The sequence below is a fragment of the Triturus cristatus genome, chromosome 2_2 (assembly GCF_964204655.1).
Source record: "Triturus cristatus chromosome 2_2, aTriCri1.1, whole genome shotgun sequence".
NCBI lineage: Eukaryota > Metazoa > Chordata > Amphibia > Caudata > Salamandridae > Triturus > Triturus cristatus.
In genome coordinates, this window is record NC_140582.1 from 258872811 (window position 1) to 258888651 (window position 15841).

General features: G+C 45.2%; 1 protein-coding gene across 1 annotated transcript in view; it reads left to right on the forward strand.

Annotated features, from left to right (window-relative positions):
* ABCA1 (ATP binding cassette subfamily A member 1) overlaps positions 1 to 15841 on the forward strand; it is a 185655-nt gene that overhangs the window by 93614 nt on the left and 76200 nt on the right. The window contains exons 9-11 of the mRNA XM_085641305.1: positions 6172 to 6415; positions 7667 to 7806; positions 10156 to 10272. Of these exons, the coding sequence (XP_085497431.1) occupies positions 6172 to 6415; positions 7667 to 7806; positions 10156 to 10272 (501 nt within the window). The remainder of the gene's footprint in view (positions 1 to 6171; positions 6416 to 7666; positions 7807 to 10155; positions 10273 to 15841) is intronic.

Here is a 15841-nt window from a genome sequence, read left to right on the forward strand (position 1 = left end):
CGGCTCCCCCTCGGCAGCCGGGTCACGTTGTGTTACTCGGCCCCGCTTGTCGCCCTCCCGAGCATACCATTCCCATAAGAGGGGAGGCTGGCACCGTATCCCGGACTGGCAGGTACCCCGAGGTCCGACCGATCCTCCGTCCTACCCCCGTGCCCGCCTCTCGCAGGCAGCAGTGCCAGGGTGCGGGGGAAGGGGGCAGTGCGCACAGTGCCGTCGCCCGGGCTTGCCCAGGGACCGTGTGGGTTGCTTTTCGCCCCTGGCTATTATGCCTTTTGTCTGGGGCAAGAAGTGAAGTAAGATCTAAAACTCGGAAAGCACGTGACGCGGCCGCTGCCGATGTGGAGGGATATTTCGTGCGCTGAGTAACTCTCCTTGGCAGCTGCTCCGGGGCTGGAGTTCCTGATTCCTCCCCTCACGCTCGTCCCTGGCACACAGCAGCCCATTCTCTGCGCGCGTACAGTATGTGCTGCCCCGACTTTGACCGAAAGTAACTTCTACCGCTTGACGTGCTTGCACTGCGAAGAGCGGGCGGGCATCGTGTTTGGTTAGAGTGTGCACACAGGGAAGCCGCATCTGAGGAGGGGGAAATCTCGTTTGCTTTTCTTACTTTCCCATCTGCCTGCCTTCGTACCCCAACAACCCTCTGTGGCTATTTTTGTTACTTTTTGTGTTTCTTCTTCTTCAGGATCTCGCAGGAAAAGCATATGTTCTTTGAATATTTTCGGTATCCAAAAGCGAACTACATAAGTGTTTGAACAGTGGCTATGTATTTAATTTGTCATTCACAAAGAAAAATTTAAAAGACGGTTAGGGCCTATCAACAATTTATTATAGCATTTTTCCAACTTTTGCAAGGTTTTTTGCAGGTTTAGCTTTTTTTTCATGCCTACAATAGTCAAGGTCAGCTTCACCAGGTCTTCAGGCGTTTCTTCCATATTCTTTCTATGCTGAGTTTGTTACCCTACTCCTACTTTCTTTTTTTTCTATCTATTTTTTAGTTCCTTTTTTTAGTTGAAATTTCTTATATTGATTTTTTGGTTTAAGAACAGGTATTACATATGTGCATACATCAGTTACGAGCAAACTCTGAAAACAGACATTCCAGTTCAAAGTTGATTAAACAGCACTACATATCGTATTTACTAATAGTTTCCAGAGTTAGCGTTATCGTAAATATTTTTTAGTTCCTCTTTTGTTGCAGGGTTCTCCTTTCTCTTTCTTTCTTTCTTTCTTTCTTTCTTTCTTTCTTTCTTTCTTTCTTTCTTTCTTTCTTTCTTTCTTTCTTCCTGTTTAAACACAGATACTCAACAGTGGCAGCCAAGTGCAAGCTTCAACATATTCCACGTTCACTTCTCATTTCTCCTATCCATCTTGGTACGCACTATCCCTCAGGCAGATATTGTCCTACATGAACACATTTCCTGAGGAGGCGTTCTCATATTTTATATCACGTTTCCATTTTTTGTCTGATGCCCTCCTTCACTGTCCCTTAATGCACCTTAACCTTTTCACTCAGGCTTTTGGGTTCAATAGTGAAGCAAGCCTGCAGCTTGTGTCCATTTTACAAGGTGTTTGAATGTTTCCTTGTTATTGCTTTTGCGGTGTAGTTGGGCTCCGGCGTAGTCTAATCACTGCCTAGAAAAGCCCAGGAAGCCGGAGATAATAATGAGGAGAAACTGAGCGTCGGGCCGGCCTTGGCAGAGCGCCTAGAGGTCCTCGATCACATTAACATGGAGCCCTCCTTGAGTGCGGCTGCAGTGTTTGGATTGATTTCAGCCTTTTACTGCTCTTCGCTTGAAGATTGGATACTGATGGGAGGCAGATTGAATGTTTCCGGCTTCTACTCGCTAAATGATGTGCTTATCCCTTGCTCAGGGGACAAAGCCTTCGGGGAACTTGCAATCTTCTTGGAAAGCGCACACAGCTTCCGAAGAATTGATTGATTATTCTGTTCACTTTTCGGAAGGTTTTTGATTTGAAAAAGTCTTCTCCCATCAGAAGCAGGCACTAGGATTTAATCCGGTCTTGGCGATAGGACTGAAGTATTATATTCTGAGGTAGCATAAGAAAGTGAGTCAACAGCTGTGCAAAGTATAGATTCCACGGCCCCAAGGTGCAAAACGCTAGAGCAGTGCTTCCCAAGCTTCTTAGAGTCACAACCCAATTTTTAGAACGAAAAACTTTCGCGACCCACCTAGCTTTAATGGACATGAGGCGAGCTACCTTTTTAAAAAATATTACGAGACCATTGTGTGGCAGCGCACTATCACAGACGGCACATTTTCCATTGAAATGGGTACTACATTTGCACAGACATACAGTGTTATTGATAAAACTATACTGTACACAAATAATAATGTGGGGAAATCGGATATTAAGATGGTATCAAAGAGTCAGGGAAGAGCTAAAAAACGTATTCTTCAAACTAACCTTTGGCTATGAATTTGTTGCACTGGAATACGGTTACTTTTAGTTAAGAAGTAGACCTCTGTGGCATCATACAAGCAAGGACATATACGCAAATCCTTTCCACTCAAAGCGGTGGCCAAATTCATTATTTTCCAGCCCACTTAAATCAGGCAATATGTAAGCACAATACAAGGCTATAAAAACATAACTCTACAGTGACTAAAAAGATCAGAATTTCTGACAGTCCGTGTGGGATAATTGTGCACAAAGGTGGGGCTACAGCGTACGCTCTTAAGACATGGAAACAGCGATTGCCCTGAATTGGCAACATGTAAGTCAGGGTTGTGGGCCAATAGTGTGTATAGTTCCACGCGAGGGTTAAAATGTTAGTACCAGAGCACAGGGTTCCTCAGAAGAGACTTTTGTGATATGATAGTGGTTGGTGGAACCAGAAGTAGTCCGGTACATGACGAGGAAGCTGCAGGGCAGGACAACTGTGGAAACACCTCGCCAAATATTATTTTATACTTCTAAGCTTCATCATCGGGATTCTCCTCGACTGCCCTTCCATTCGTGCATGTAGTGAACATAAGAATCCATGTTACTGAATGTAGACTTTTGAGGGATGTTCTAGTCTGCTGTGTGGGAAGGTATAGTACATAATACTAAGTAGGTAAAGTGTTTTGCTATCTAAATGTTAAGCGGGAGCATTGCTGAAAACACAGTTAAACAATTCTTCTAATTTGGAAGTAAAGGTGTGAGCCAGAAGGCTCGCCTCTTTCTTTACCCAACAGGAACGAGAAGCAATCTAATTTCTTTTGTGTCCGACTTTAACTTGCCTCTTTCTATTGCTTGCTCATTAGCAGTTTCCAAAGAGAGGCTGGTTATTATATAACGGTTGCTTTCTGGCTAGGAGCAGCTAAGCAGGTGTTTTATGGAACAGAGATGGGTCACTGTTCAGGAATGTCAGTTGACAAATGTTCAACTTCTGCGGCGTTGTGCTAAAATGCCAATAGGCCCAGTTTTTCATGTATTATTTATGGTATACTTTAGCACCCAAACACACAATGGTAGCATTCGGTTGACTTTCTATAGTCTGAATTTGTGCATTGTTGGAGGTATCCTGTAAATGCATGATGTCCAGACGTGCAATCCTAATTGAAACATGCCTGTCACCCTGATCTCCTCCCTACTGGAAAGATATCTGTTACAATACTGCTGCGTTGTTCGCTAGGTTCTAGATATAAATAGATTAAGCCACAGTGATTTAGAAAAGGTAACCTTTTCGCCTATCCTGTAAAAGGCTCCACAAAGTGCGAGCCCCTAAATACATACAACCATCATTCCTACATTATACCTGTAGGAAGCGGGCTCTTTATATACTGGACCAAAAAGAGGTACACGGTGTAAAGAGTCCAAACAAGGGGGGGACGGATCTGCCCTGTGGGAGCGATGCTACCTCTTGCTGGGCTGCTGCTGTGTTGTTCGTCCCGGTAATTGCTAGGTTGGTGAACCAGGTCTTGCTTCTTTGGTGCCTGCGGCCGCAGAGGAGTAGCTCCTCTACACAAAGGGAGTTTCTCTGGTGATTGGTGAAGAAATGACAGCCCTCCGGGTTTCTCGGAGTCTGCACAGTGGCTGGACGAATCAGGTTCTGCACGAGGGCCAGGTGCAGCAGGAAGGGAGCAGGGTTGGTGTCAGGTCAGTAGTTGCTCCTCGGTTCGTGGGTCAGCCCTTCTTCTGTGTCCACTTCTTTTTCTCCATCGAAATCCGAGGTCCTGGTATATGGGGGCGTCCCCTAATTTCTCAATTTAGGGACATAAAGGGGAGTGAGGAGCAGTAGCCACTGGGCTACTTCCCCTGGGGTCACTACGCCCCCTAGATGACCAATTATTTCGGGGAGTGGGCATCATCCTGTCCCAGAATTCCTAATTCCACCACACATAAGATGGTGGAATTCCTATCTTCGTGTTCACTTCAGGCTGCCCACTCTAGAGGTTTGTCCAGCCTGGCAGCGCAGCACACCTCCTGCATAGCTAATTTCCCCACCTGTCCTGGTGGCAAATGAGCCCTGGCCAGGTGGTGGCATTTCCCCTGTTTGGGGAGGCCTAAGGTCGCATATCAAAGGCGGCAGATGCCTTTGAAGCACCTGCCCTGATAAGCTGATTTACTAGCCTTCCTGGAGGAGGAGGTGTAAATGCCTCCGGCCAGAACAAGCATTGTTTTTGACTTCTGTGAGCCTGGCTCTTGCCTCCTAGAGGGTCATAAACTCGTCTGTGGTGGCAGGCTGGACTGGACCAGTCAGCCAGCTCACAAAATGGCAATTAAGGGTTCAGCGAGTACCTCTAAGGCACCCTCTGGGTGCAGGTATTAATAAATCCATCCCTGGAATCAGTGTGAGTTTATTAATATGATGTGTTAGATACCAAACACCATATGTTTCAGTGAAGCAATTATGTAGCTGGGAAACTCGTTTTGACCAGTGCCCAGTACATACCTCAATATGGCTTCCCTGTTCATTTGTACTGTCAGTAATGGAACTGGCCAGCACAGAGGAATATCTGTTCATGCAGATATGTCCTCGCATGTAATGTTATGCACCCTGCCTTAGGGCTGTAAGACCTGCTGTGACTTACAAATATTACATGCAGTGATAGGGAACATGGCACACAGGTGTGTGTCATGTTGTGTTTTCACTTTTTAGAGCACATTGTCACACAGCCTGCAGTGGCAGCCTGCATGTGTTCGGTGCCGGGTCCCTTAGAGTGGTACAAGATATGCTGCAGCTCAAGGGACCCTATTTAGTACATGTGCCGTAGTTGCCAGGTGTACCACTTCCTAGAGACTGATAGAGGTGCTAAGGGCCTGGTCTATTGGATGTCAATTGACCAGGAACAATAGCAGGAACCCAGCGCACTTCAGTAAAAGTTGCATCAAATACCAGGCAAAAAGTGGGGGGACTACTGCAACAAAAACCCACAATATCTATCATCCCTGTATATATGATGCACACAAATTAAATCAAACCAGCATCAGTGCCGGGCCCTCTGTTGCAATTCAGTCTGCCAGCAGCCTTTAAAATAGGCCAAGATCGGAACAAATAGGGTGTTAAAATGTGTGAAAATCTTCATTCAGAGCTGTCCACGTCCAACACTGATACCTCAACTCTGGCTCTTGTCTGTATGGGCAGCTCTGCCAGCTGATACCACTGTTTATTTGACTGAGTTTGAACAATGGGTCTCAATTAAAGTGGCATCTATTTGTCCTGGCAGTGCTGTATGCTGCTTGCAGACGGCCACTGGAACATCTTCCTAGTGCAGTGCAATTGACTTTGTGTGTGCTGTGGTGCAAATATATGTGAGGCCCAGCAAGTGGGTCCTCACCAGTTCTTACCTCACTGGTGACCACAAAAGAATACAGAAAAGTGGTACTGCTTCTAATCGATGAGACACTTCTAGATGAACTAGGCAGTGCCAATAAAGAAGGGCAGTTAACAGTGCTGGGAGGTTCAAGAGTGCGGGGACTATTAAAATGGCTAAGGATAGTGTATATCTTAAAAAGGGCAAAACATTTATCTGATATAATAGTAGCTATAGCAGATTAAAGTTGACCATTAAATCATCTATTTTAATTTTGGACAAGTGGTGGCATCATTCTTGTGTCCCAATCGGGTATCATGCCGTACATTTCAAGCCACGCTTTTTCTTCTGTATTCCTCTCTCTTTCCTTAGTAAGTCGTGTTTTTTTCTCTGTGGTGGTTTGCAGCTAATGACCATGAAGAGCTGGGGAGAGATGAGGCAGGAGGTGCAGTTCCTAACGCACATGAACTCCTCAAGCACGCCAACTGAGATCTACCAAGCAGTGTCGCGCATCGTGTGTGGTCACCCTGAAGGTGGAGGCCTCAAAATCAAATCCCTCAACTGGTACGAGGACAACAACTACAAGGCTCTGTTTAACACCGGCAACGGCACAGACGACGAGACCCAGGTGCTCTACGACAATTCCACCAGTAAGTGCCCTGGGCAGCAGGATGGTGTTGGCAGAGTTGGTCTTCTACCTTAAATGTTGAGTTTAAGGATAATGCACATGGCATGTGGAATAATTGTTGCACAGTGTCCTGTTTGGAGACCTTTGCTTACCTCTGTGGCAAAGACCGATCCATAAAGTAAGAAAGAGACACAGATATACTCACATACCCACCCTCCTACACAAACGATCCTCTACTCTCAACCCACGCTCAGTCGGCCCTCCAGACACACGCTCTCCCCTTTTCCCAATCTTCCCATACATGCTATAAAAGCATCCTATTTGTAATATTGCCTCCTCACCAGCTAAAAATAGTTCTTACCCATTAAGTGAACTCTTGCTTCAAAGTAGCATCTCTTTGAATGGCTACTGGTATTTTTCCTTAGGGCATGCTTTTTTTTGTTCTTTGTTGCCGAGCCAAATCAGTCAGCCTTGGCTATAAATGCGATTGCCTCTGGCTTCCTGTTGACTAGCACCATTTATAACAGCTATTTATAATCCGCGATGAGTTGATCTCTTCGCTTCTGCCTGGACGCCGAGTGTAGATGAGCGTGGAGGGGTGGGATGGACTCTTGCAATTAGATACCTGTGCTTGAACTTTAGCTGGACTGTTCGCTTTGCACAGTTCCAGGAGCTCCTTTTACGTGCCCTTCTTTGACTCAATGCGCTTACTCTGTTCTGCAGTTTGAGGCCTACTTTGAGTACGTAAAGTCTCACGGGCTGCGCAGCTTCATGCTGAATGATAGTTCTTTGCTTACGCACAGATTATCACAGCTGTAGCATTGTGTGTGCTATTCAGAGCTGCAAGGGAAAAACGAATTACCTAGATTGATTTTTATTAGGTTGTTTACTCACTCCAGCAGAGAGCATTGTATCCTGGTTGGTGGTTGGCCTTCGGAGCACTTCAATTGTCTCATGCACTGCTGGTTTTTACCATTGTGAATAGGTTTCACAATTTTCTCACTTTGCAGAGGGACGTTTGTGACATTTTGATTTTGAGGATAAATATATTATTAGAACCCTAAGCACTGCTGGTTTAGTTGGATATAAAGCAGCAATCCACCCCCCTGTAAAAATGAAGCAGTGATCAAAAACCGTCTCATCTCCACCAGTAGAGAATAACGCAACACAGGCATGGAAATTATCCTTTGTGACATCTAGCCAACTGGTGGGTTCATCTGAGTTTTGGTCTACCATATTTGACTTCCTTGTGACTTGTGCTTTCTGTCCGTAGCGCCTTATTGCAACGAGCTGATGAAAACTTTGGAGTCCAGCCCCTACTCCCGCATGGTCTGGACAGCTCTGAAACCTCTGCTCATTGGGAAGGTCCTCTACACGCCCGACACCCCCGCCACCAGACAGCTCATGTCTGAGGTAAGCCACGGCGGATGTGTGAGATGTACAGCCACCCAAACATCTAGACATGCTCCCTATGGGGAAGTACATTTTTGCACACGCAGCATGTAGAAGCAATTGCCTGCTAAGCTACAGTATGTGCCTCCAACTGCTGATGTGACGGCTGGAGAAATTGAGTAAGTGCTTTACACAGGACTTGTGAGTGTGTAATTTAAAAGTAAATGCAGAATGAGTGTGGAAGGGAATGCTTGTTTTGTTGAGAGATGATCTGATTGTCACACTTGCCCAGGTGATGCATGAATCCAATCCTGTCTGGTAATGGTATTCATGTCTGTTCATTGGTCTCTTCCCTACATCTCCTGCATTACCTATTTAAAGCAACATTTTAAAACACATTATTGAGGGGTGACTGTCACTGTTGACTACCAAGATATGCTCTGTTTCTTACAGCTTTGCCCAGACAGCCATGCCAGCTGAAATATCAGATTAAATGACTAAATCTTGCTGTGCTGAACATAAATGGATGTTGAACCGATATTGGGGTGAAGTGATTGATTTAGTGACAAAAACAATACGGATGGTGGATAAATTACTTGAATTAATCAGACCTTCTGGTAATTATTCTGGGCCACATTCACGCATTTGTAAACTGTGCCATTATGGACAGGAACCCATCAAATGCAAAGCATTATTAGCGCCACCCCAAAAATAAAAGTCCAGTATGATGCACTAAGCCACGTCCCCATTGTAAAGGAATATTAGCAAACTTAGACTTCATTTTGTCGTGTTGGGCCTCATGACTCAGCAGTAGGACTCACATATGGGCATGCCCACCCTACTTAAGTTGAGTGACTGAGAAGAACAAAATGTGATGGGTGGATATCTGGAAATTATTGGGTGCCACATTCCAGTCCATCATTTTTTTGCTCTCTGTACCAATGCAGATCGGGACCAACTATTTTCAAATCAATGGTCCAGATGAATTCAGTCTTTCCCACCCAACATGGTCTTCTACGTCTCTATGATATAATACCCCATTGAGTATGTATCAGGGCACAAAGGGATGTTCTGGGCAACTAGTAACGCTTAGAAACTGTTCACCAAGCGTAAACGACTATGGCCCTTATGTGTCAACGTGTTCTCCACAAACACTGAATGAGGAATAACCTTTGATACATCAGACCCTATATGTGGTAACTCAGTTGCTCACTTACGAACAGGTAATTGTTTTCCCTTACTGCTAGACCACACCTACCAAGTGCCATTGAGTGTTACATACCTCTCTTGATTTTCATACCTTGAATTGGACAAACAAAAAATAACCATAATGGTGGTGTTTTCCCATTAATGATCAGAACTACACAAGGATCAAGGACCTTTGTTGAATGTCTGTCTTTGTGTCCCTAAGCGGCCTTAGTTGGTCACAAAGAGATCTCTTGCACATTCATTTTCTTGAAAAAGTTTCAACAGGACTAAGTCAGAGCACTGGGTATCTAGAAGTGCACTGTAAATGACAAGCAGGCCCTGGAAATAAAATCACAGCATGGGAGAACCCACATACAAACAGCATAGACATCCAGTAATGCATGTGTGGGCATTAAGGGAAGGAGGTTCCAGCCTTTGACCAGAAAATAACTATATTCTATAACACGTGATCCAGCAGGGAACATATTTTTATAAATAGCAGGAACTCTGCACGCTCTCTAGGAATGGCCTGCAGCTGGTTCTACGGTGTGAGAGGGCACACAAAGACAGTCTGTTCGCTTACTGAGCTGGCACTTCATAAATGGGAGGATGTGAAGTAGCCCCACATTTTCCTGCATCTGGTCTAGTCCGTTAACCCCTTCGCTGCGGCGGGAATTCCGCCGCAGCGCTGGGGGGTGCGGGGGGGCAGCGCGGTGGCGCTGTGCTCATGACGGAGCCACTCCGTTATGAGCCACGGTTGAGCTATGCTCATGACGGAGCGGTTCCGTCATGACTCCGCCCAGTTGCGTTGTCCCCCGGCACAGGCGGGGAAACAGCGCCGCGTGGGCGGAGCGGCCGCCAACGGTCGTGGCATGACGGAACCGCTCCGTCATGAGCACACGGCAACCGTGGCTCATGACGGAGCGGTTCCGTCATGAGCGGGGAAGGGGTTAAAGACAAGTTAGCATACAAGTTCTGGGACAGTTGCTGTTTCCTGGGGCAGTGGTTGTGATGAGAAAAAGTTGCTGGGACTTTGCAGATAAAATGGCTTTCTCTGGTGGAGTGCAGTTTGTCTTTCCCAATAGTGTTCATATGACTTCTGTAGCTGCAATATAAGATGCAAGGTTTGGACATCCACTTTCCTATCTCTTTCTAACTCAACTTTTTGCACTCCCTTCCCAGGTGAACAAGACGTTCCAGGTGCTGGGTGTTTTTCGCGACCTTGGAGGGATGTGGGAAGAGATGAGGCCCAAGGTGTGGAAGTTTTTCGAGAGCAGCCTAGAGATGGATCTGATCCGGGTCAGTATGTGTTATTAACTTGCTTTTCAGCACCCCAAGAAAAGTTTCTTTACCACAGGTGTTCTCCATATAAGTCCATAAAGGCCAGATCCAGGCCACATTTTCAGGGAAGCCAATTGTATGTAAAGGTTTTTCTGTGGTTATTCTGATAATCTGTCATTGATCTGGGCCACCCGGACAACTTTTGGAATGCCAGCGTTACAAGATATTTTATACACACTGCGATGTATTTTTTTTTTTGGTTGGCCTTGATGCACCGCTCTAGCGTATATTTCTGCCTGTGCTGCATTTTAAAGTGGTTTACTAGAGGGAATCTCTGCAAAAAAAGACATCGTCTAACTGCTTCTGCAGGATAGACAATCTCAATTTTGAGTTGTTAGGAATTAGCGCTGTTTTGCGTTCTTTTCTGTACTTCTCCACATCCGTTTAGACTAGGGCATTTCAGTGAGTTATCTGTGACCAGTGTCTCTTCTGGTTTGCTGTCCATCTTCAATCTTCGGTCAGATTCTTAAACTGGTAGAGAGAGGCGCTGGAGGAAACAACCGCTCTTGAAAAACCAGAATTGGCTCACATTTTTGAAACCATGATGGTGGGAATGTTGTGTAAGATGTTCCAGCTTGTGGCGGTCACTGAAAGAGGCAGCACTAGGGTAGGGTTGCCCATTCACGCCATGTTGGCAGAACACAGTGTTTCAATCATTCACGCCATGTTCGCAGAACACAGTGTTTCAAAATCATTGCCTTAAGGAGTGTTTGTCCAGATGGTTCAAGTGCACTGGGCTAAGACCATGCCACCCAGAGTGCATAAGGATGGACTGATGACGTCATGTCACAGTATTCTGGCGACCTTACATTGTGGGAGTGAAACTACTGAAATCACGACACAGCTGACACTTCTTGAGGAGTTAGGCTCCAATTTTTATTGTGTTGTGCCTTCGTCCGCCCTTCTCCATCTCAGGCTCACACCTTTCACTCTCCAATGTCAGACTGTAGCCAGATATTCATTTTGTGCATGAGCAATGGGACAAGAAGGTTACTGAGACTGCACCTTGGTGGAACTAGGGAGAATACAGAAGATTTTTCAGAAAATGCTTTTATATTCTGTATCCAGCTGCAGGCTGCGCGGCTGTGCGGCGTGGTGTAGAAAGGCAGGTTCACGGTGCGGCGAGCTGTGGGGATCTGGTGCAGGCATGCTTGTTGTGCAATGTTCTCTATGGTCAGAGGCTGAGTACAGGCTACAGAGAAGAGTTCTGCAAATGGAAACCAGATGTCCTTTGTACTGCGGAAATGGCTGATCGAGTGCTCTCCAGTGCATAGATTAAAATCAGAGTTTTAAGCAAAGTTTCCTGGACCTGGTGTGTGTGGCAGGGTAGCACCACAGTCAGGGGGAAACACATTACAAGGATTGCGGACTTGTGTGATTACTCAACTAACGATACAGGTTAGTAGCTGTCGTTTTTTCCGGTGTGTTGCCTATAAACACTACTTTTGTTTTAACTGACTTGGAAATCAGTGTGGAAAAATTCGTCATTTACTCCCCGAGCCAACCACTTTTCCTTCCGTGTACCAGTTCGCTTTGGTGTAGGCTTCTCGGCCTTTCAATCTTGCATCGACACCACATCCCTTCTAACATCCTTTTTTTGTCCTCTGATTTTTAATCCCTCCACCTTGCACACCTGTACCTTCCCTGAGTAAGAGGCTGCTGTAGTCTTAGATTGTTGAATGCAGGAAGATTGCCTTTCTACTGCATGCACCAGTTGCTGTATTTCCCCTAATTTATCTATCATAGAATCGAAAATGTTGAGTGCATTTTTTAAACGCTGCGTCTGTGTTCTGCGCCATCTCTGACCTTATATTTCTATATGCCTCTTGAGCATATCTTTTGTTGAAAAGTAAGTACCGTATAATACTGAACACTAAGCCATTCAAATATGAATTGATAATATTTTGAATTGATGCATTCATTGTGTGTAATCCTGTCAGAGGCCTGTGGTCGGGACACAGATCTGTTCGCCTGTCCTGTGGCCCGATCTTCATTCCTCAGAATCCAGGTCTTCCCCTTGCAGTTCTTACCATGTTCGCTGTAGATCCAAGGGCGGGCATGTTGCCTGGCTCTTACCACTTTGTCTTTCACCCTCATAACAGTCCTTATCACACTAGTCATAGTCATTTTATATGCCCAAAGTACTTGTAAAAAGCAGGAAGAAGTTGTAGAAGTGTCGGACCTGATCTTTGACATCTTCGTGCCTTCTCTGAGGGTGTTTGCTTCTGCCGCCCTGATATGATGCTTTTAATTGTGTTTCTGATACTATTTCAAACCCGAGCATGCAGTGCTTCTGACCCCCATGGTGGGAAATAGATTCTGAAGATGGTGTATGTACTTGTTGTGTTGAATGGTTGGGGGACGGTCTTCATTATCATAAGTTAGATATGACTGAGCATGTTGTTGCTGCCCAAAAAAACATTTATTCAAATGTTTTTTGAGTGGAACCACTTAGGAGGACGCCCTATGAACAGCAGGTGTCTCCAGTGGCGGTTCCTCCATTAGGGTGGAGGGGCGCGTCGCCCACCCTGTTGCCAGCACCACAAACATGAAAAATAAAATGGTAATAAAATGATTTTATTACCATTTTATTTTTCAGTGTAGCCTGCCAACCCAAGCCAAGCGTTGGGGTGGGGCCATTGCTGTTGACTGGCTGCAGGGGAGGAGGAGTGGTGCACATTTTCAAAATGCACGCCACTTTGTCCGGCTGTCTTGCAACGACCAGCCTGACATACGCACTTTAAACCTCCCCAACCCCAGTTGTCTTAAACAGGCTGCCAGTGCCAGTAGAAGCGCTGAGCCAACTCCTCTAACCAATCCTGGTGCTTCTCTCATGCCAGTTAACAGCATGAGAGCAGCATCTGGATTGGTTAGGAGAGTTGTCTCTGAGACCCCTTGCTGCCATTTGCAATGGACTGTAGGACCAGAGAGGAGTAGGTAAGTATATATTTTTTTCAAATTTAAAATAGTTTTATTTATTTTTATACACTGTCAGGCAGTGTGAGAAACTCGCACTGCCTTCAGCCTAAGCTCCAGCGCTCTTAATCCTGGCCCGTTATAAACACTGTTTATAACGGACCACTATTGAGAGCTTTGGGGTTGCACCTAAGGGCATTCCTGACTTCCAAAAGTGCCTGAAAGTGGGGCGATATATTCGCCTGATCGCCTCACCACAAATACAAGCAGCCGCCACTTCAAGGTGTCTCTAACATATCCTCAAAGTGCAAAACTGTTGCTACAGGCACATATAATTTTTTTTGCATATGCCTAAACACAAATGCAAGCCTGGACATAGTCTGCTAAATGAAGCCAAAAGCTCACTCTTAATCCAGTGTGCTGCACCCCCTAGTATGTGTATCTATAGAGGGTGCAAGGACTGAACGCTAAGGTAGAGCCTTGCAGGCAAAAGAACGTCCGATTTAAAGGCAAAGCATCAAGTAGAGTGCCTTTGGACTGCCTCCGACAAATACACATCTGTCTCTTGTATGCTAAACAAATAGCCAGACTCAATGAGTGAGAGAGGCCAGTGCTCGCGTTTTACTGGCTGACCAAGTGAGAGGAATCCCCGGACCACCAAAAAACACACGGCGACAGGGCCTGTAGTGGTACATCTCACCTCTAGGGCATCTCAGATTTAAAACTGGACAAAGGTAAGCCGCGCTTGTGAACCAGAGCAATGTGACGGGCAAAAGAGTGGATATCTGGGTTGGCATAAAGGATAACAAAAAACGAATTGGATAAAAGATTTTGAATAGAAAAAGTATGAGTCTCTAATACGACGCTTCAGAAAGGACGCTGACGAGGAAGACTAGCCGAGCGGTCTACTGTGCTTTGTTCTTTCTTAAGCGATGCTGCCACCTAGTGGGCATTGATAAGTTCTGCAGAACGAGTTCTTAGTTTCCTTCTTTATGAAGAGAATCCTTCATCATCTGAGCTTGCATGGTCCACAGTCATGTGTCAAATAACGTTTTTGCTTTCTTGCTTTATCCAGTCACTCGGCAGTGAGCGGCTGCACGTGACATGATCCAATTCGGGCGATGCCTGGCCTCATCCCGTAATCTGCCACTCTTTTATTCCACTGGTCTTCTTCAGAGAGAAGTGGGCTCTCCCGTCTAAAATGGATGTTGCACAGCACCGCAGGATGTCTAAGTGTGGCCCCGCTTCTGATTCAACCCCGGCAGCAATTTGTTGCCCATTTTATATGTCTGTTTAACACGCAGAGGACAGGTGTGGATCCCATCATGGCCCACACAGCTTTTCTTTTATCCACCTGAGCCTGATAAGTAGAGCTATTGAGTTTGGTAGGATCTGGAGTGTTATGTGCACGGACTAAAGAAAGCTTTGTGATTCCACAACAAAGACAGAATGTGCCCTGTGCAAATGTCAACAACATTATATAACCGAAATAGTCAATAATACTCTTATTCCACTCTTAAAGTAGCTGGGTCTTAATGGTAAAACATTAATTTACTGCTGAACGTCACAGCTCCACCATTACACATACTTGCCACGTTTCCAGCGTTTAACAATTCAAGTACAAATAATGAAATACCTTTACTCCCTCTTTGGCATACTATAGTCTAGGTTTTGAGAGGAAGCATTCGCGAACACCAACAAACGATTTGTAGTTGGTAGAGGCTGTCGTTCCTCTGTGCAGAAGTCGTGCTGGAATGACCTGACCACATACTCCATGGAGGTCAGAACTGAAGTAAAACTGCAGACCCTGTGCCAGGTGCTTTGTAGGTGGCAGGGAGGAGAATGTCCCGGGACCAGCACTGAGTAGCATTGGGTCTCTTGCTGTGGCTGCTAACGATTTTCTGTGAACAGTATTTCGCTGTGAAAATCCGAAATGTGAATGAACACCCCTGTCTGTCGTTTTTTGTCTTGATCAGGGGCACTGGAGTCATGCGGCATAATGCAGTACATTTTGTGATAGTATTATTTCATTATTTTCTAATTTTTGCACATGTTAAACCCTTTATTACTACAAGTTTAACACCCAAATATACCAATAACCAGTTGAAAGATGACCAGTCAACCTTTGCGAAAGATCTCCACTGTGCGCGAACGCGAGTCACCATGTTTTTAGTTACTTTTGCTCGTCTTGAACTAGAAAAAAATCTTCTTTAAAGTCTTCAGATTATGCGGCAGATGGTGGATGATGTAGCCTATTCAAAGAATCTATAATTATGTGGAAAATACTGCAACCACAGAATTGCATGATTCCAGTGGCCCAGATGAAGCCCTGTTAGTGGTTGCTATGGGTCAAATGAGCTAAGTCGATGCTATGTGGAGCTATATTGACTCCTCTAATGGTGAACATCCAAACTAAAGCTTAATAAAAAAAAATAATTCTGGAACATAGCACAGAGTAAGGCAGAATACAGCTCTACAACACTAATGTTACAGGTAAGATACTAGATTGTTTTGTCTTGAATCACCATTGACACATTTGTGAAGAAAGATCTACTATCATACATCTGAGTTTGCTTTGCTGGATTACCTGTAGTCATTGTTGATGTGTCAA